At 40.5% G+C, this 17,204-nt stretch overlaps 1 protein-coding gene across 2 annotated transcripts in view; it reads right to left on the bottom strand.

Moving 5' to 3' along the window:
- Window positions 1–7,904: 7,904 nt before the first annotated feature.
- Window positions 7,905–17,204, bottom strand: part of NFATC3 (nuclear factor of activated T cells 3) — a 64,650-nt gene continuing 55,350 nt past the window's right edge. For both annotated transcript variants that reach the window (XM_036390300.2, XM_036390298.2), the window contains one exon: window positions 7,905–11,376. In XM_036390300.2, the coding sequence (XP_036246193.1) occupies window positions 11,264–11,376 (113 nt within the window). In that variant the 3' untranslated portion in view covers window positions 7,905–11,263. The remainder of the gene's footprint in view (window positions 11,377–17,204) is intronic.

Here is a 17,204-nt window from a genome sequence, read left to right as displayed (position 1 = left end):
AGCACCTTTTCTCTGAAGGACACATTTTTTATTTCCAAAATGGCTCCTCTGCCAGAAAGCCTACCATGAATCATCAGTCCTACATGGCCATGCCTCTGAATCCAGCCTCTTTTGCCAGGTTTCTTATTGCTTACAAAAGCGATTTTTCTGCACTACTTTTTAGAAAATAAGTCTACAGGGGGTTGATTTGATTTGATTTGATTCTCCTCACTTCATTTTTTGAGACTTCCAGTGTGGGGTACCAGAATGCTGCCTTTCTTAAATACACCTTCATGTGTCCTTTTCTTTAGTTTCTTTAGCTTCTTTAGTTTTGCATCTGTTTTGTGGAAACCACCAGTGGTGCAATACTGGCTTTCAGGTAATACCTTTAGTGGCAGGGGCAGATGGAGACTTCTTGGGCAGTTGTGCACGGCTGGTGATGGAAGCAATTGTTTCATGTGGTTTGGATGCTTCTCTACTGCTGTCAGAACAAGAGAGGGACATCATATTAATTGTTTATATATAAATTATTCATTACTTTTAAATTAATAAAACTAGAAGCCTGTGTTAAAAATTTCTAGGGTTCATCAACCACCATCTGTTAGTTAAGTGAATGTGAGGCTGGGGCATAAATAAGGCATTAGATGAACCCAAGTAGCTTTTCATAGCAGCAGAATTTTGGAGCTGGGTAGGAGGACTCTAAATATGAAATAATAGGAACAGAATGGAGTGAGATAAGGCTCTCTAACCAAGAGCTGGCTCCAGGCATTGCTGCCACTGCAGATGTGAGTTGCAGATAAGAAAAGCCCCTGAACAGCTCTGTCCTGCTCTCTCCCCATGTTTTCTTCCTCTGGGAGTACAGGGAGGGCTGGGTGTGAGTGCACCACCCAAACCCTCCTGATCTTAACTGGGAACTGGTCCTTCTCTTCTCCCAGTGGAATCTGATATGGACTCATTAAGTAGCATGGAGGGGGAAAGAACCAATGCAGCCTAAATTTCCTTTGGTTTCAGGCTGACTTTAGATGTGAATTTTTCTGGAAGTAGGGAGGGAAATTGCTGAAAAAGCTGGGAATTGTGGAAAGTTTGAGTTACGGGAAAGATTGTGATGGAACAGCTCATGATCAATATGTTTGCAAAGACCAGGACTAAAAGGTGCACTTTGTAACCAATAAGACTCTAAAATGCTTTCTATATGTGACCTGAAATGTCAACCAAAACATATATTGAGTTCTGGGAACTGGAGATCGCAGTACTTAACAGAGATTTTCTGTTATCTCAGTGGGACATAGTGGAAAATAACTCAGACTTCAAATGACAATTGCTTAAGAAAACATTTACCTTAGTAGCCTGCACAAACCCAGGTGATTACATAATACCTACTTGAAACTCACCTTTATTTCAGCTGGCCACGAAATTTCTTAAATCTTGACCTTTTATTATAAATATTAAACACTTGCTGCATTCCAGCTGAGTGGAGGTTGTCTTCTTGGTGACTAACATGATTTTTTCTGGCATTTATTTGAAGTACCTCATGACAGAAAATGGGTTAAAACAAAAATGTAGCACAAATCATCTATGATACAGTGATACTGAATTATTAGTATCCTAAGACACCCAAAGGTTGTTCAGTGCTGTGATGTTCTGCCCTGTGTGAGCCCTGCAGTTCCAGTGTATTTTCAAAACCTGAATGCCCAGCAGGGAGCCTCCAGTATGGCCAACAGCTACCAGGAATGGTGTGTTCTTCTGTGCCATATGTGCTGCAACTCTCCCTGCAGCTGTGCCTTTTGAAGGGGGAACCTGCTCTGTTGGTGTTTCAGTTGGGTGGGAGAAGTCCTGGGTGGCTGGGTCACTTGCTGAAATGTCCTGAGGTCTCAGATTTTACACTCACCATGTGTGAGGATAAGGAATGCCTTGCAGTCACCCAGATTACTTTAACTAGCATGAGTTAAGTGTGATTTAGATTGTGAATCTGAGTTTAATCATAATGCTCAGAGCAATCAGGTTGTTTTGTTTTTTAAAAACCATATAGGCATAGAAATAGATAAGCAACAAGTGCTGTGTTTAGTCTAGTTGCATACTGTGCATGTATGTGAGAGAATATATATATATATATATATATATATATATATCCTGTGTGAGAAAGCTTTCTCTTTGTGCAGTAATCAGCTTTGCTCTTTCCCCTTCTGATAACCTTACTAAAGGGTTTAGCTTTTGTGTCTTGCACATTTTTGATGGGGTACCTTTAGTTTTTACAGCCTTTATTCCCTTTCAAGTCTTCTAGAAGATTTATCCCGGTTTAATCTCAGCTGATACCCCCTTTCTTCCAGATCTTCCTCTTTTTTTGAGTAGGAGAGTTGGGCCACCCTTTTATTTATAATAAAGGCTGTTTCCTTTCCATATCCATGTCAACGTTTCCAGCCATTAAGCATCAGTTCTCTTACTAAATTGCTGAGGCGTTTTGCCTCAATGAGGTGTGGAATTCTCTCCCTTCCATAGGAGCTGCCCGTTGCTGTTCCACCGCGGCCCTGTGTCAGTGTGAGTGTGCTGACAGCGCGCTGTGGCTCTGTCACCTCACTGCTGGCTCTTGAGAGAGACCTGGCGCTACCGAGCACCACTCAGAGGGAGTGGATTTCCAACCTTTTCTCCTTCGTGGGCTTCCCAGCATTTTCTTGTTCTAGAAGCAAATCTCCCCTGAACTGATCCATGGCCAGCCCTGAGATGAAGAATCAGCAGCGCTCCCAGGAATTCAGGTTTTGCTTTTCAGTTGGATTCCTTGTATCCCGGTCAGCTGGCAGGCACTGGCCTCTTCTGGCTGTGAGATGGTCCCGTCATGAGCTGGAGGCAGGGACCTGTCTGAGTTCAGGACAGGGGACACTGCCGAGGCTGTGACCCTCCTGATGAACCCTGGCTGGTTCAGTGCAGGCAGACCAAGGCTGCTTCCCTCAGTGACCTTTCTGCATGTGAGATTTCATCTCCTATTCCTGCTTGCTTCTGTTTGTTTTGTGGGAGTCCTACTGAGAGTAAAGTGACTCAAAATACACAAATGGAGAGAAATAATTCAAACTGCATGTGATTTTAAACCTCCTTTTCAGTTGCAAATAGAAAGCTAAAACTGGTTGCCATTAACTTCTGGCTTTAAGCCGAAATGTCTGTGCCTTTGGGGAGCTCACAAAGGCTAACCTGGATTCAGGTGTGTGTTTCCAGAGCACCCTCACATTTTGCCAGAAAAAGAGACCCAAGAGAACTGTGCTGTGTCAGCTTTTCTTACCCCAACTTTTCTTGGGGGCAATTAGAACTGCATAGGATCTCTGTGTGAATTAAATTTTATAACACCCCTGGCCCCATGCCCATGCTGCAATTTGCCTTCTTAAAAAAAAAAAGTAATCCTAAAAATCTTTTTGCTGTTGAGAGCAGGATCCTGATGGTATCTATGTGACTGAGAGAGTGCCAGTAACACTAAATGAAGGTTTGACACTTGTTTAAACAAATTTGAGAGCTTGGGGGACATTTTCAGAACTGAACAACTGAGCTCCTTGAATCTCAGCAATGTGATTTCTTTTCTGTTAACTCCACCCCTGAGGATATTTTATGTTGCATGGAGCCAGTGCAGATTCTGCTTGCTGGGCCTGTCTGCAGCACATCTCTGCTGCCTGCAGAATGGCCTTCAGTGAAGCCAGCCGAGTGCATTTTGAATGAAAGAAACACCAGGTAGCCTGAAAGTTATCTTACAAGCTGAAAGTAAAGACAACATTTAATTGCTTTCTAAATTTTTTCTACTTTGATTATTAAAGACAGATTATTAAACAGAGTTGCTGTTTAAATATAATATTTAATGTCACTCGGAATTGTTCTGGTTTTAGGTCATGTCCTTCCAACCAAACAGGAAATTTTTTTTTGTTGTAAGTGATGGAATTCCATTTTACTCATCTGGTCCAGATGGTGTTTGACCTGCTAAGAGTTCATGTGCTGTTGGAAAAAATATTGAGCTTAGTGTACTGTATGTGAAAATGCTACAAAGTCATGAAGGCAGAATCTCTGTGGGGGTGGTCTGGGCAGGAGGGCACAAATGGCACAGAAAAATGGAACAATTTATATTAGAACATGCCCAGCTATATGTTTAACTGTTGCTTATCTAAAAAATTATTTTTGCAGCTTTACTGCTATCTAAAAAGTAAATCTAAGAGGAACATTGTGAGAGATTTTCCTGCTTTCTGCTATGAAGTAGTTGAGGCCAACCTTTCACAGAAGTGGAAGCCTGTAATTGGAGACAGACCTGCATGGTAACCAAAATATTTTCTCTTTTTTCTTTTCCCCCTTTTCTGTCTTTTGTATGTTTTTGTATTCCTCTTTCTAGCTAAGGAAACCTTATTGGTCTCCAGTGTCATTTTAGCAGCTGGATTAGTTCCAAGGGGTTTAGGCTTGGGCAAGCAGCATTTGAGTCTCTCAGCAAACTCTGCTGACAGCCACAAAATGTATGGCTGTGCCTGTCCAAGCCACGATGTCATTCAGCCTGGATCTGGCCAGTGCTGGATTGCCTGTTATCCTCCATTGTTTGTGCAGCTTTTCCATTAGAACTTCTGTCAGTGGTGAGCTCAGATGGCAATGATGACATTCTTGGCATAGCTTCTTTTTTCATATCCTAAGAAAAAAATAATCCCATAGTAGCACTTAATTCAGTTTGAGTATTGCCTTATTTGTCCTACTGGCTTGATGGCTTATACTCCTCCTCCAGCTACTGTGACTACAGCCAGGCAAATGTCACAGGCTGGTATTTGCTGTTACTTGAATAAAGTTATCCTTGACCTCTCATAGTTGCTTTCTGTTGAAGATTTTATTAGTCAATTTTTATTCCTGGTAAGGGAAGAAATGGTGGGAACATGGAAATGCAGAAATGCATGTACTGACAAAACTGTGTGTGCTGATCAGTGCAGCTGGAGACAGAAACAATTGCAGCAGGAACTGATCACACAGCACAGACCTGAGCAGGAGCTGCTGTGACAGGCAGGTGTGAGGATTAATGTCCTGAGCAACCTTTCCACATGGAGACCCAGCCTAGAAAACACACAGGGTAAAGTTGAACCAATGGCAGTTCAACTGGAAATCTGCACATCTGTCAACTGCAGCTGTTTCTGACCTCTAAATGGTTGTTGCACCTTTATTATGATGCAATTCTTAAAATGGCAAACCTTGAAAGTAAACCTTAATTCATTAAATCATAGAAAACCAGTGCTCTGGACAGGCTATGCAGCAGCTCTGGAGGCACTTCTTCAAATGACAGAAGACTGGAAAAATCTGTTCTTGCTTCATACTTAGAGAATTTCCTACTTGAAAACAGTGACAAACTGACTGCTAGAAGCTTGTCTTGTCCTTTTCCAACACATTGCAAGAAACACTTGGCTGGTAGATACACCGGGGGGTTCTTGGAATATTTACAAACAGATCCTTTTATTGCTGTGAGAAAAAAATTATGATGCATGTAGGACAACACTCAGCTATTCTGTGCTGTGTATTTTTTGCAGTAGTTGTACCTCCTTGGCAGAGAAGAATCCATCACGCCTTCTGTACCAAGCTGTAGTAAATTTAGGAAGGCAACCCTGACCTTTCATGCCTTGTCCTAAAAAATGCTCTATGCCAGCCTAAATCCTTGATGTTGGTGTTATAGCCAGAACCTTGGGTATGTGGAGAAGCTGGACTTAGGAACTTTTGTCTTTGATTCCAGAACCTGCAGTCATTAATGTGTGGAGGTGTTTATTGAGAGATGCTGCAGTTGTTAATATTGTAGGGTGGTTATTGTTTTTTATAATTGCCTGTTTTCTAGAAAATATTTGCCTTCCCAACCATCAGGATTTTCAACACACTGCTTCCCTGTCTTTCCTGCTTTTTATTACAAGAAGGACCTTTCTAAGCCATCAGTCATTTATCATTCCACTGTCAGAAGAATTTGGAAGAGTAGTTGTTCTTTTTTCCCTCCAGCTTACTTCATACGATATCACTGATTATCCAGCACTGCACTGCCAAGCCATATTTTCATATCAAGTCCTCTTTAGATGCATCACTTTGATTAAAAATTACAGGAAAGAACAACCACAGACTACAAACATTCTTCCAGCTCTCACCAGCAGGTGTCACAGCAATGACAGGAAGGAAGAGGTATTTCTTATTCAGTTTCTAGTAATAAAAACCACAAATGAAATGAAAACTTTACATTTGCAGCTCGAGAACTTATATAGCCTGGCTTTTCTAGTGGATCAACCTCTTCAAAAACAAGATATATTGAACATCCAAGTCTTTGCAAAGTAAATATTCCTTTTCTATTGCTTATGTATCTTAGTCTCGTTTTTTTATTCCTTCTGTTTTCTTTTGCATGTAGCAGGTGTTAACAAAAGTAACAGGTTAGTGTAAAATAATTTTTAGAGGATCTCTGCAAATGACTGCTTTTTGTTAAGAATGACTGATAAAAATTATCCTTTTACCAGGCAGAATAAAGTTCTGAGTTAACTTTCTTTACCAGAGAAGTCTGTATGCAAAGCTATGCATGAATTTAAATATATTGAAAATCTTTTTTTCTTTTCCATGGCCTTCTACATATCTTAATACTTCCCTCACTACAGCAGTGGCTAGTTCCTGAATATTGTTATTGCAAATTAATTGAAGCCATGGGGCAAAGAATAAAGGTAGGGACAAAACAGCTCAATCCTCACCTCATTCAGTCCAGTGGAGCACATGGTAGATTCAGAACATACACTGGTATTTTGAGTTAGGCAGGGAGAGAGAGGGGTCCAAAAACAAGCAGCAGGAAGAAGAAAGCACAAGTCTGTGCTGTGGAATATTGTAAGGGAATAGTGGCTACAATATGAGAAGTAAAAGGCCTTGATTTCTGCCAGCATTTCCTTTGGGTTTGGGTCCCAAGTGAAAACGTCTGGTTACTCTTCTGAGGGAACTGGCTTTACCAGGACATTGCTGTTCTCTGATTACGTGAAACACCAAACCAGTGCTTTGCAAGGTGGAAGCGACGTTTTCAGCCTGCCTGGCATAAAGCCTGGTCTGTGCACGGAGCCGCGCGTGTGTCAGCGCTGGCTGAGCTCCACCCGCCCTGGCTGAGCGCAGATCCTCTCCTGTGCCCCCCAGCACCCGAGCGGAGCAGCCTCCAGCCCATTTGCATCTGAAAGGCGACTTGAATTGACGGCAAAGGAGACGCAGTCAATGGCTTATTGCTGGTGTCGGTGTGTGCTAATTATACCCTGGGTAATCACCCTACAGAACATGTGAACGGCTTTCAAACTGCCGGGGCTATTTTTACTAAAGCTCGGCTATATTTACCGTGCTTCGGCTGGTGCCACTCGAGCATCCCCTTTCTGGTGTATTTATAGCCAAATGCAGCTGAAGGTAATGGGCCGGGACAGGCGCTCCGAGGGACGCAAATCCCGGCCCGGCCGCGATCCCGGCTCCTGCTCTCTGCCGCAGGTGAGCATGGCAGCCCAAGGCCGCGGCTTCTGCCTCCGTGCTGGGTTCCGAGCACCCCACACCTCAGTGGGTAAGGAAAGGGCCCGGCAGGAAACTGCGAGGGAAATAAAAACCTTTTCAGTAGCACCAAGATCACTGAGATGAGATACACATTGCATTGTAAGGCCCGACTGTACCCACAGGGACTTCCCTCGGTGCTGCCTGATCAGCCAGGATTTGGCAAGTAATATAAACTTTGTTGGAATTTCACATTTATTTCAGAAACTGTTTAACTATATCTTGCCTGAGATGATATCCTTTCAGGAATGGGAATTGCTTTTTCTGACGAACTCCCTTGAATAATAATTTCCAATATCCAATGTCTGTCCCTGTCCCAGCCTGGCACAGCTGGTTACCGCTGCATCACACATGGAGTTTCTTCCCACTACATCTGGTCTGCATTTCAAATAAATGACAATGTATTTGCATTATTTTTATTTATTTGAACACTATGATTTAAGAGCCTAAATGCAAGTTTTTCCCTTTATTTCTGCAAGTAGCACTGCAATCATAACTTACAAAATTTTTAAAATACAAAATGTACATGAAATTACAATACAAGGCTCTGTAAACATCTAGAACTTAATCTTTATTGTCCCACATTTTTAAATATAAAACTTCAATTTGAACGATTTCCGAACCTCAAGGAATGACATCCATTATGAGTATCAAAAATAGAGTTTCAAAGCTTTGTATCAGAACAAAACCATTTTTTCATTCTTTGGTTTAAAAAGGGTGGCAGTTCCCCTGATAACAGGTAAGTTTTACTACAGAAATTCAGATTCCTAGTTTATGGTAATTTCAGAACTCACCCCCTGTCCCCCTGGATTAATATACTACCCCCTTTTGTTTTTCCCCCAAACATTGATCTTTTACCCTCCTTATAGAAAAGCTACCTCATCATTAAGGCTTTCCTTCAGGATAATCTAAGTTAATAAAAATTTTTGGGAAAGTACTCAGGGAGAAGACAGGACTTAAGGACAAGGAAGTGGATGCCAACAAAATATTAACAATTGCCGGGTTCTGTTGTTTAATTAAATTTGCATAGTCCAATAGAGATCATGTGCTTTTTATACCACTAAAATTATACAAGATTAACAGTCTTTATCTACGTTATCACACAAGCTAAAATAAAATTAAGACCCTTGTATTGAAGCTTTTACAAGGCAAATACAAAACTGCTTTAGTATCCAAAGCTATATTTTTTAAAATTTCATTTTTAAATAGGAAAGCATTTCTACGTCTACAGGCATCAAGGTATTTAAAGGCATCAGAAAATTTAGTGCATAGCAACTCCGGATTGTTTGGGCTCCTATATTTTAGGTACAGTGTGAATTCCAGCTACTTGGAGAACTTGCAAGGAGAGTCTGTACCAGCAGGATAAAGGAGCATAAATCCCATACAGTATGAAAAGCTTTTCAATCAGAATTCTCCTACAAACAATGGTTAATGCAAAAGACCCAATACATGAATGAAAACTGGAACGTGCCTTGCCACCAGCACACACTGTGAGACAATGACATGGTTTACAGCATTGTGTGGTTTGGTTTGTTTTGAAGGTGTTAAAAACAGAAGTAGATGTATTTCTGAGCATGTGAGTTCTTTCTAGGACCTTTAACATACACGAGTAGAGGACAGAGTAAAGCACCATTGCTGAGGGACAATTGCAATATCACACTTTCCAGATTCCAGCCCTGCCAATTATTTCCTGCAAATGTCAAGATTTGCACCACTCAACAGTACATTCACAAAAAAGATGCTTAAGATTCCCAGCAGGTACATGGTGGTCTTGCATCAAGTTGTCTGAAATAATTATGATACATCAAGTTAGTAGCCTCAGGCTGCACTCTTAAAAGGAAGTACATGATAAAATTACAATTTTACCCACTCAATATGGTCTTTAAAAGTTCATGATTCAGCTGTTTCAGAGATGGGATTACAGCTATGGTATTGCTTGGGCACTGACTTCACTCCAGGTGTAAGGTTCTGCCTGCAAAAGGCTCAATGGAAAGTTTTCCCCACCACTGTTTGCCAAAATGCAACATCAGTAGAAGCTGTGTTTGCTTTCCCAGGTGTTACAACTCAGTACTGCTCTCCACTGTCAGACCCTTTCATTCATTTGAAGTTGACAAAGGGCATGTGCTCCCCACGTGTTAACTGCTAAAATGGCTACACTTGTCTGAACTGGAACCAATGCAAATATATTTTCCAATTTTCTAATTCTTTGTATTAATTCACTCTTAATTTTTGTTAGATTGTCATGGCTCACCCAAACGAGCAACTAAAAGGAACACCTTGGATGTTCTGAGGTTCCCTGTACTGCTGACCTTTGCCATGACTGGTATACCCTGTGTGTTCCATGGAGGGAAGCTCTGTAATGAGTGATTCCTGGGGGAGGGAAAAGGCTGTGGCCTCCACAGGCAGTGCTGGATCCTCTCCACAGTGTCTGACTGGAAAGGCCAGAGACTTTTACGTAATGATGTAAACAGATTGTTTCAAATTCATCAGATTATGGGGATAAAGGAGATGCATCCTCAGAGCACAGCACGGAGTTTACTGCTGCTGCTGAATCTTGTGTATTTCTTTGGTAGCTCCTGCTTCACACCTTTGAAATTAAACATGGACACATGGTACTGCCTAACCACTAATTCACAGTAAATTACTTTTAGCAAACTGACATTTACAAACAGCCAGAATTTAAGGAACTGTAACTGTCATCTCCTTAGGAGTTCCAAGTGGCATGGTTGGGCATAAGCCTATAAAAGATACAGATGTGATCAAATGATCTATTGCATTGAAAACTTGAATGCCACTGAATTGGTGATTTCAAACCCATATTCTGCAGGGATAATGGGAATATTTAGATCCTCAGCAAACATTAAATTTTCTCCTGTATCTAACATGGCTTTGATGTTGCTGTTCTTTAATCTAAAATCCTACTGCTCAAATTTGATTACAAATGTAACTTGCTAAGAAAAAAGCTATCTCAAGAAGGAGCCTGTGCTAATAAAGATCAGGAAGATTATCCACAAAGTTATAAAAGTTAAATTTTGGAATGTAATTTCTATCCCAACACTTTCATGATGGAATGGTCTTTTTGCAGCCTATCAAGTAACATCTTCAGTTTATAAACAAGTGCAGATCTACATTTGGCTTCGCTTCCTATGAATCTAAGAAAGAAAACACTACAGTATTCATATACACAATGGCTTCCATGGCATTGGCTTCAGATGACAGGTACAACTTGCCACTGGAAGATCTTATTAAGAAAAAAAAAAAAGAAACAGAAGCTTTAAAGGCTTTCCAAAATGACCAAAAGGTGTTACAAATCATCAGTTACAAACTATACTACCTCTAAGGGCAAGCAGCACACTGAAGATGTGCATTAAATCTTCCACGTTCAGGACTGTGAATATTATAAGAGCAAACTAACACCTCCACACATCTGAAGCACTTAAAATATAAAAGTATTCTATTTAAATGCAAAAAGCAAAGCTTGTTTGTAACTTTAAAACAGTTAAAATATCTGGTGTAGATTCTGTGTGTCCATTTTAAGAAGTCTCTTTACAGCATCTGAGGAACTATAATTAAAATGCTCTGTCTCTACATCAAAAATGTAACCCACTAAAAGGGCTTTGCAAGGATCCACTGTTCCAGTTCATCAAGGCCACAGAGTTGGAAGCACAGTAAGTCTAAAGAGGAAGAGGATGAAGAAATATTCAGAGAAACTGTGACGTTTTCATGGATGTTGAGTCGTTAGCTTATCCATTACTGGATTCCATCAGATATTCTCGTCTCCAGAGATCCAGGACACGGATGTGCAGGCTGGCTGGCCACTAGGTGCTCCATGTGACACTGAGATCTGTGACATATCTCTTCCTATGATCTCATTCACTATAAAAAAAAAGAAGAAATATTAAAAATTGACAGGTTTTATGCTTTCCAAAAGGCAGAACTCATCAGCATAACCCTTTTAAAAATAAATACTTTCAGAGCTAAACCTTGATGCTGTTATGTAACAGGAGATGAATGAGAGCCTGGCTTCAGCAACAGTTAAGCAAGGGGGAAAAAACGTCCTGCCATAATCCATGCAGGAGAATCCCTAAGCTCCTTGTAGAAAATAGGCACACGAGCATTCATGACACACAGGTAACTGAAAGGCACAGCACAGGTCAGGTTTATGGAGATTTCCCCACAGAACTCCTCCTGTTCAAGAGTGTGACAAGCACAACAAGTAACTCTAGCAATTCCTGACTCTTTCAGGCTACTTACAGAACTTCCTAAGAACCTAGATTCAGGTTAAGAGAATATTCTTTTTAAACACTACATACCTATTAATTGGGCCAGTTTTCTGTATACTTTACAATCTTGAAGTCCTGCTCTAAATCCTATTTAATTAAATGCAGGACAATTGAGGTTGAAAGATGATAAAAATTATAATTTTAAAGGCTAAGTGTAAAAGCAGTGACAGAAATGTCTATTTTACAAAAATGGACCTTGGTAATGTTATCAAAGAAAACTGAATAACATTCTACATGGACATGAAAAATATCATATTAAATAATAATGACAAATTTTAGAAAAATATTGGACCGTAACCACCACCTAAATTATTATTTCATTGTTAGAAGCAATGAGTCCTGTTGATTCCCATTACTGAGTGGGCAGTAGGTTATATCATCTCTTTCTCAGCAAGACTTTGAATAGGCTGAATTATACAGGCTTTTCCTTAATCATTGCATGAGTTTGCTTGGACCTTCTATAAACAGGTATTTAATGGATCCTTTTGTTGACCAAGGACCATTTTTATGTTTAGAACATTTTGTTCTGCTAATAAGCTGCTTCTATTGAACACCTTAACAGATCTGGAACCCAGGCTTTTGCTACTTTGTTCTCCACTGGGCAATTTTACAGAATAGTGTTGATGCACTTCACCATCTTTCTTAATGCTTCCTTAATTTTCCATAGCAGGATTTACTTTCCTACCAACTATTTCTGTCTGGTAGAAGCATAACAAAACCAATCTACAGCTGGTGTAAATTGTGTTTCTGGCACTGAACAGCCTGAGCATTGCCCTTCGTGGTAGTAGGATCCATAAGTGGTTCTGATGTAGAAATGTATTAATATTGTGAATATGTATGTATAAATGTATTAATATCGTGAATATGCTGAAGTCCATGTAACTGAGAAAATTCAGCTCTGAAAAGAGGTTATGTCATCCAGGAAAGCATTAAAACCACCTCCTGCACAGCCCTGTGTGTAATGGAGGAGGAGTTTGTTATCCATCCCTGCAATGGTTTTCTCTTCAGGAGTGCAAGGACAGCTTGTTACACCCCTGGTATTGAATCCAAGGGCTCTAAAAGGTCACACACACCATGGAAAAGCCAATTCCCTCAAGCATTACAAGATGTGCAATTCATCTGGCTTAGAAAAACCTGTCATTCAATGAACTAACTGCATGAGGACACTGGAAACTGTGTGACTGCAGGTAGGGCACTTTCCCAAGTATTTTTCCTAGGCCAACACAATACACAAGTAAACAATTGCTAAAAAACCCCACAACTTTTTATTTTTTAAACAAATGATAGATGCTTATTCATAAGAACTGTGCCCCATCAGCTTCTGTCAGGGCATTCATTAGCTTGCTCTCAGGGGCTCCAACAGCTCTTATCTACTGAACAGTAGCTTTGTGCAAATCCAGTGTGCCAGCTGCTCAGTACTGCTAAAACTTTCATGAGTGCTACAATAAAAACATTATCAATAACATTCTGAAGTTCACTATTTTGAAATTATTAGTTACTTCCCTTAAGTTTTGATGGCTGATCTGTATCTGTACTAGCACCATCAGCACAAACTGGTCTGTCCTGCAATGTTTTGTAGTTCCCACAGGCAGAGGTGTTTACCTGAACAGCACGTAGCCATTGGCACGGCATTCTCCTTAGAACACGTTACACTGAAGACAATAGCTGGTCACATGGGGTTTTATTTGCCAAACTTCTGCAGAAGTCATTATGTAGAATATTAAAGCTACAGGTTAGTTGGTGTTGCTTTGTTCTAAATAATCACTGATTTGTTTTTAAGAATCTGTTTGTAGCTCAGTGTTTTTGTTTTTTTTTTTGCAATACTTTTAGCATGTGGTGAATACAGATTTATCTGGTTTACATGGATTTCCATTAGAAACATCTACCATTTCTTGGGCAAATGCAGGCAAATGTCTTCATTACAACAAAGAACTCTAGTGGAGGAACCTTACTTGTCCCAGTGACTTTGCAAGAATTGCTAAGTTATAAAACCAACCAGTATTCAAGTGTGCTTTTTTCAAAGTAAGATGTAAATCAGTGTTCTGCCAGAGCACCTTGCAGGCCTCAAGAAAAGGCCGAAAATGCTTTTCCTGCTGTGTCTGACTAAGGCGTTTGTTCACAGACCTTGGACTCCCAACTACCACATCTTCCTATTCTGGACTTTCCAGGAATGTCCATTTCAATTGTCTGGAACTCTGCACCCAACAAATGGACTGGGGGGAGCCTGCAGACTCCAGAACTCTCCATTGTTTAGATAAGGTACAGCTGAGGATAAAAATAAAGGCTTCAAAGAAAGGAGAACTTGCAGAAGGCAGCAGCTCAGATCAGACTTTAATCTTTCATGGCACATATAATATTCATATAATACCAGCATTATCAGAACTTGTCTTTCTGATGGGGAATGGTATAAATTAAAGCAGTTTCAAATTATGTAGTCAGTAAGAGATAAAATCTTGCATAAAAATGTACAAGGCTGAGGGCGAAATCATCCAACATTTTCCTTTTTGTATTAAAGACTAGAAGAGAAATCCAGGTCAGTATTTGAATGCATGATGTGTCACCTTCTTCCAATGAGGGGCAAGCACACAACATGTAGCAGTCTGTGATTAAAACTGAAAACTTAATTAATCTGCATAGATACAGGTTTTCTACAATGTTGTCTAGCAAAACTCAAGTTCTTCAGGTGACAAATTGGGAGAGGAACAAATTTCAACAATTCCAAAAAAGGACAAGCTCAGGCTCTACTGCTAATGTTTTACAAACAAAATAAAATTTCTTTACTTTTAAAAAAACACTTTTCCCACCTCTCCTACTTTTGACTATGGGCTGCAGGGGCTACTCTAAAAATATATCTACAAAGATTTCATACTCCCTTTTGCTTAACCTTAGGAGCCATCCCATTAGCAACTAGACACTGGGAAAGCAGCATGCACGGCTTTGTTAAACCTCCTTGTGTTGACACCATTTCCTTTCTTCAGCACAAGTTTGCAGGGGAAGGATGCAGAGCTTGTTTGGGATTCTGCAATACAGATCTCCAGGATGGGTTTCATGTTCTTTGTGCTCAGTCTGCCAGGTTTATGTATTTTGTAGTTCATACTTTTGCTGCCTCTTTGGAGAGAGCCAGTTCCATTAGACTTTAGATAACAGTTGTGCAAGTAGGACCTTGACTTTTCAGCCCACTGCCCCTCCAGTTAATCCCTGCCTGTTTGGTGCCTGTGGTGCAGGTGTTGACTGCTGATCCCACAGCCTGGACCCTCGACTCACTCCTCAAGTCAGAGGAACCAGAAATGCCTTACACACTGAATCATTACAGAGGCCTTGCTAATATTCAGTAATCATTTGGTACCTACTGATACCTAAAATCATTCTGAATGATCAGTGTCAACTGAGTGGATGATATAAAAAATGCCACAAAGTGTTTCCTGTGCTAACAGTCCAGGTCAATGATCCTGAAATGACAACTGGAGCAGATGAAGAGAGAGAGGGGTGCACACACTACACTGTGTACACTCATGGCACATTCCTCCATACAACAGTGATAACTGCACTTTGAAAACTTGTCAGATATGGCACAGATCAAAACGTGATACAGCGGGTGTTTAAAACACTTTTTTCTCCTTTTTTAATATTGGGTTGTGAAATGAAAATTATTTTAACAACTTTTCTCTGTCTATGTAATTGACCTCTTTGGCAGTTTTCCCAGATTTCGGAATTTCAGCTGTTACTTTATTTGCAATAGTTTCACCTTTTCCTCTCTTACTATTTATCTAGAACATAAGCTGGCTGGCAAATTTATACTAACAGTTAAAAATAGAGGGTGCAGAATAGAAGTTAAATTGGTGGGGAGAAAATCTGCTACAAACAGATTAGATTGGCCTGGTCAGTACTGGTGATACTGCAATGTTGCATTGCAAAGCTTTTCCCTGTCTGTGCTGCATCGAGAAAGGAGCAACACACTGCAAATATTGAGAAAGCATCAAATGTCAGATAGAGGCTCCAGCCTACAAAATGAAAAACTGCAAAATATGAAGCAGCGTCCCAACATCAATATGGGCAGAACAGAGTAGAAGTAGCTCTGACTTTTGGATCTTTTGTAAAATAAGAGCAAGCACTTACTCTGTTTTACTGGGCTCTTCCCATGGTTTTCATTTCCCATTGTGCTCTGTGTGCCTGTTTCCAGTCCCTGCTCACTGCACAAGTGGCAGCAGCTGGAGCACCGAGGCCTCCCCTGCCCCTGAGGCTGAGGATTTTGCCTCTGGTCACTGAAGGCTTGCACTGGGCAGCTGACAAAGCCACAGCCTGACAGCCAGGCTGCTCAGGACGAGCTCTTCCAACTTTGCAATTTGCTATCCACAGTTTTAAGACCTAAAGTTAGGTTGAACAGCTCAGCCTTTTGGGCAGTGAGTGACACCCAGAGCTATGGGTGCTGATCCCATCAGCTGTTCCAGCACTGAGCAACCCCTCTGGAGAAATTCCCACCCACAGAAAGTGATCCATGTTCAGGATTTGCAGAGAACAGAGCTCTTGTGCTATGAAGCAAGACATCAGCATTAGAAGCTGGGGCTTCTAATAATAAATTCCTGAATGTTTTGGATAAATGAAGCCCCCCCACAACTATGAATTTAGAGTAACAAGTTCTCTTAAGGTGTTTTTAAGGTGTTTGAAGTTCTAATATCAAAAGTAAAGGCATTATCTTCCTTAATCAAATGCCAAGCAAAACCTAACATGCTTCTGAATTGCTCTGAATCTTATTTCCCCTCTCATTGTGCTAAAAGACAAATATTTTGTACTTGGAGCACAAAGGAAAACAGAAGTATATCTAAGTATATGTATTTTTTATAAGAATATAAGAAAAGGAAATTCATGAACCTACAGGCCTTTCAGAGAATAAGCAAGTAACCTCTTTTTCCTTGCAGGAAGCCACTAATCTACTTTCTACAGGACAAGCAAGTATCTTTATTGGCAGTTACCAAGCATTTTAGGTTTTTCTAAGTCAAAAATACTTCCTGAAAACCTCTTTGGAGAACTTCAGGCAAATCAGTTCAGATTACAGACCACTGCAATGGGCAAGAGCACAGATGTGTGCAAGATACAACAATGTTTCCCCAGGCTGTTCCACCAGCCTCCAAAATGTGTTTTTCCCAGGGAACTCCTGAGTTAGAGACAGTATCTTTTGTGCCAAACGTTCCCATTTGGATTTTTCTCTCTGGGATCTTTAAGGTCAGTGCAAAATTCTGTCAACTGCAGCATTCTGTGACAGCAGATTGCCAAGCTTAACTCCCCATAGCAATAGCAATAGCAATAGCAATGGCAATGTTTTTCAGCTGTGCTGAACCTGCCCCAGGATTACTTGATTGTCACTTCCTGGTTTCCTTCCCAGGAATTATCTTCCATTACCTTTTCTGTGCTGCCCACTCATTT

The sequence above is a fragment of the Molothrus ater genome, chromosome 12 (genome assembly GCF_012460135.2).
Source record: "Molothrus ater isolate BHLD 08-10-18 breed brown headed cowbird chromosome 12, BPBGC_Mater_1.1, whole genome shotgun sequence".
NCBI lineage: Eukaryota > Metazoa > Chordata > Aves > Passeriformes > Icteridae > Molothrus > Molothrus ater.
The sequence above is the reverse complement of the archived record's forward strand: the minus strand, read 5'-3'. Positions and strand labels throughout refer to the sequence as shown.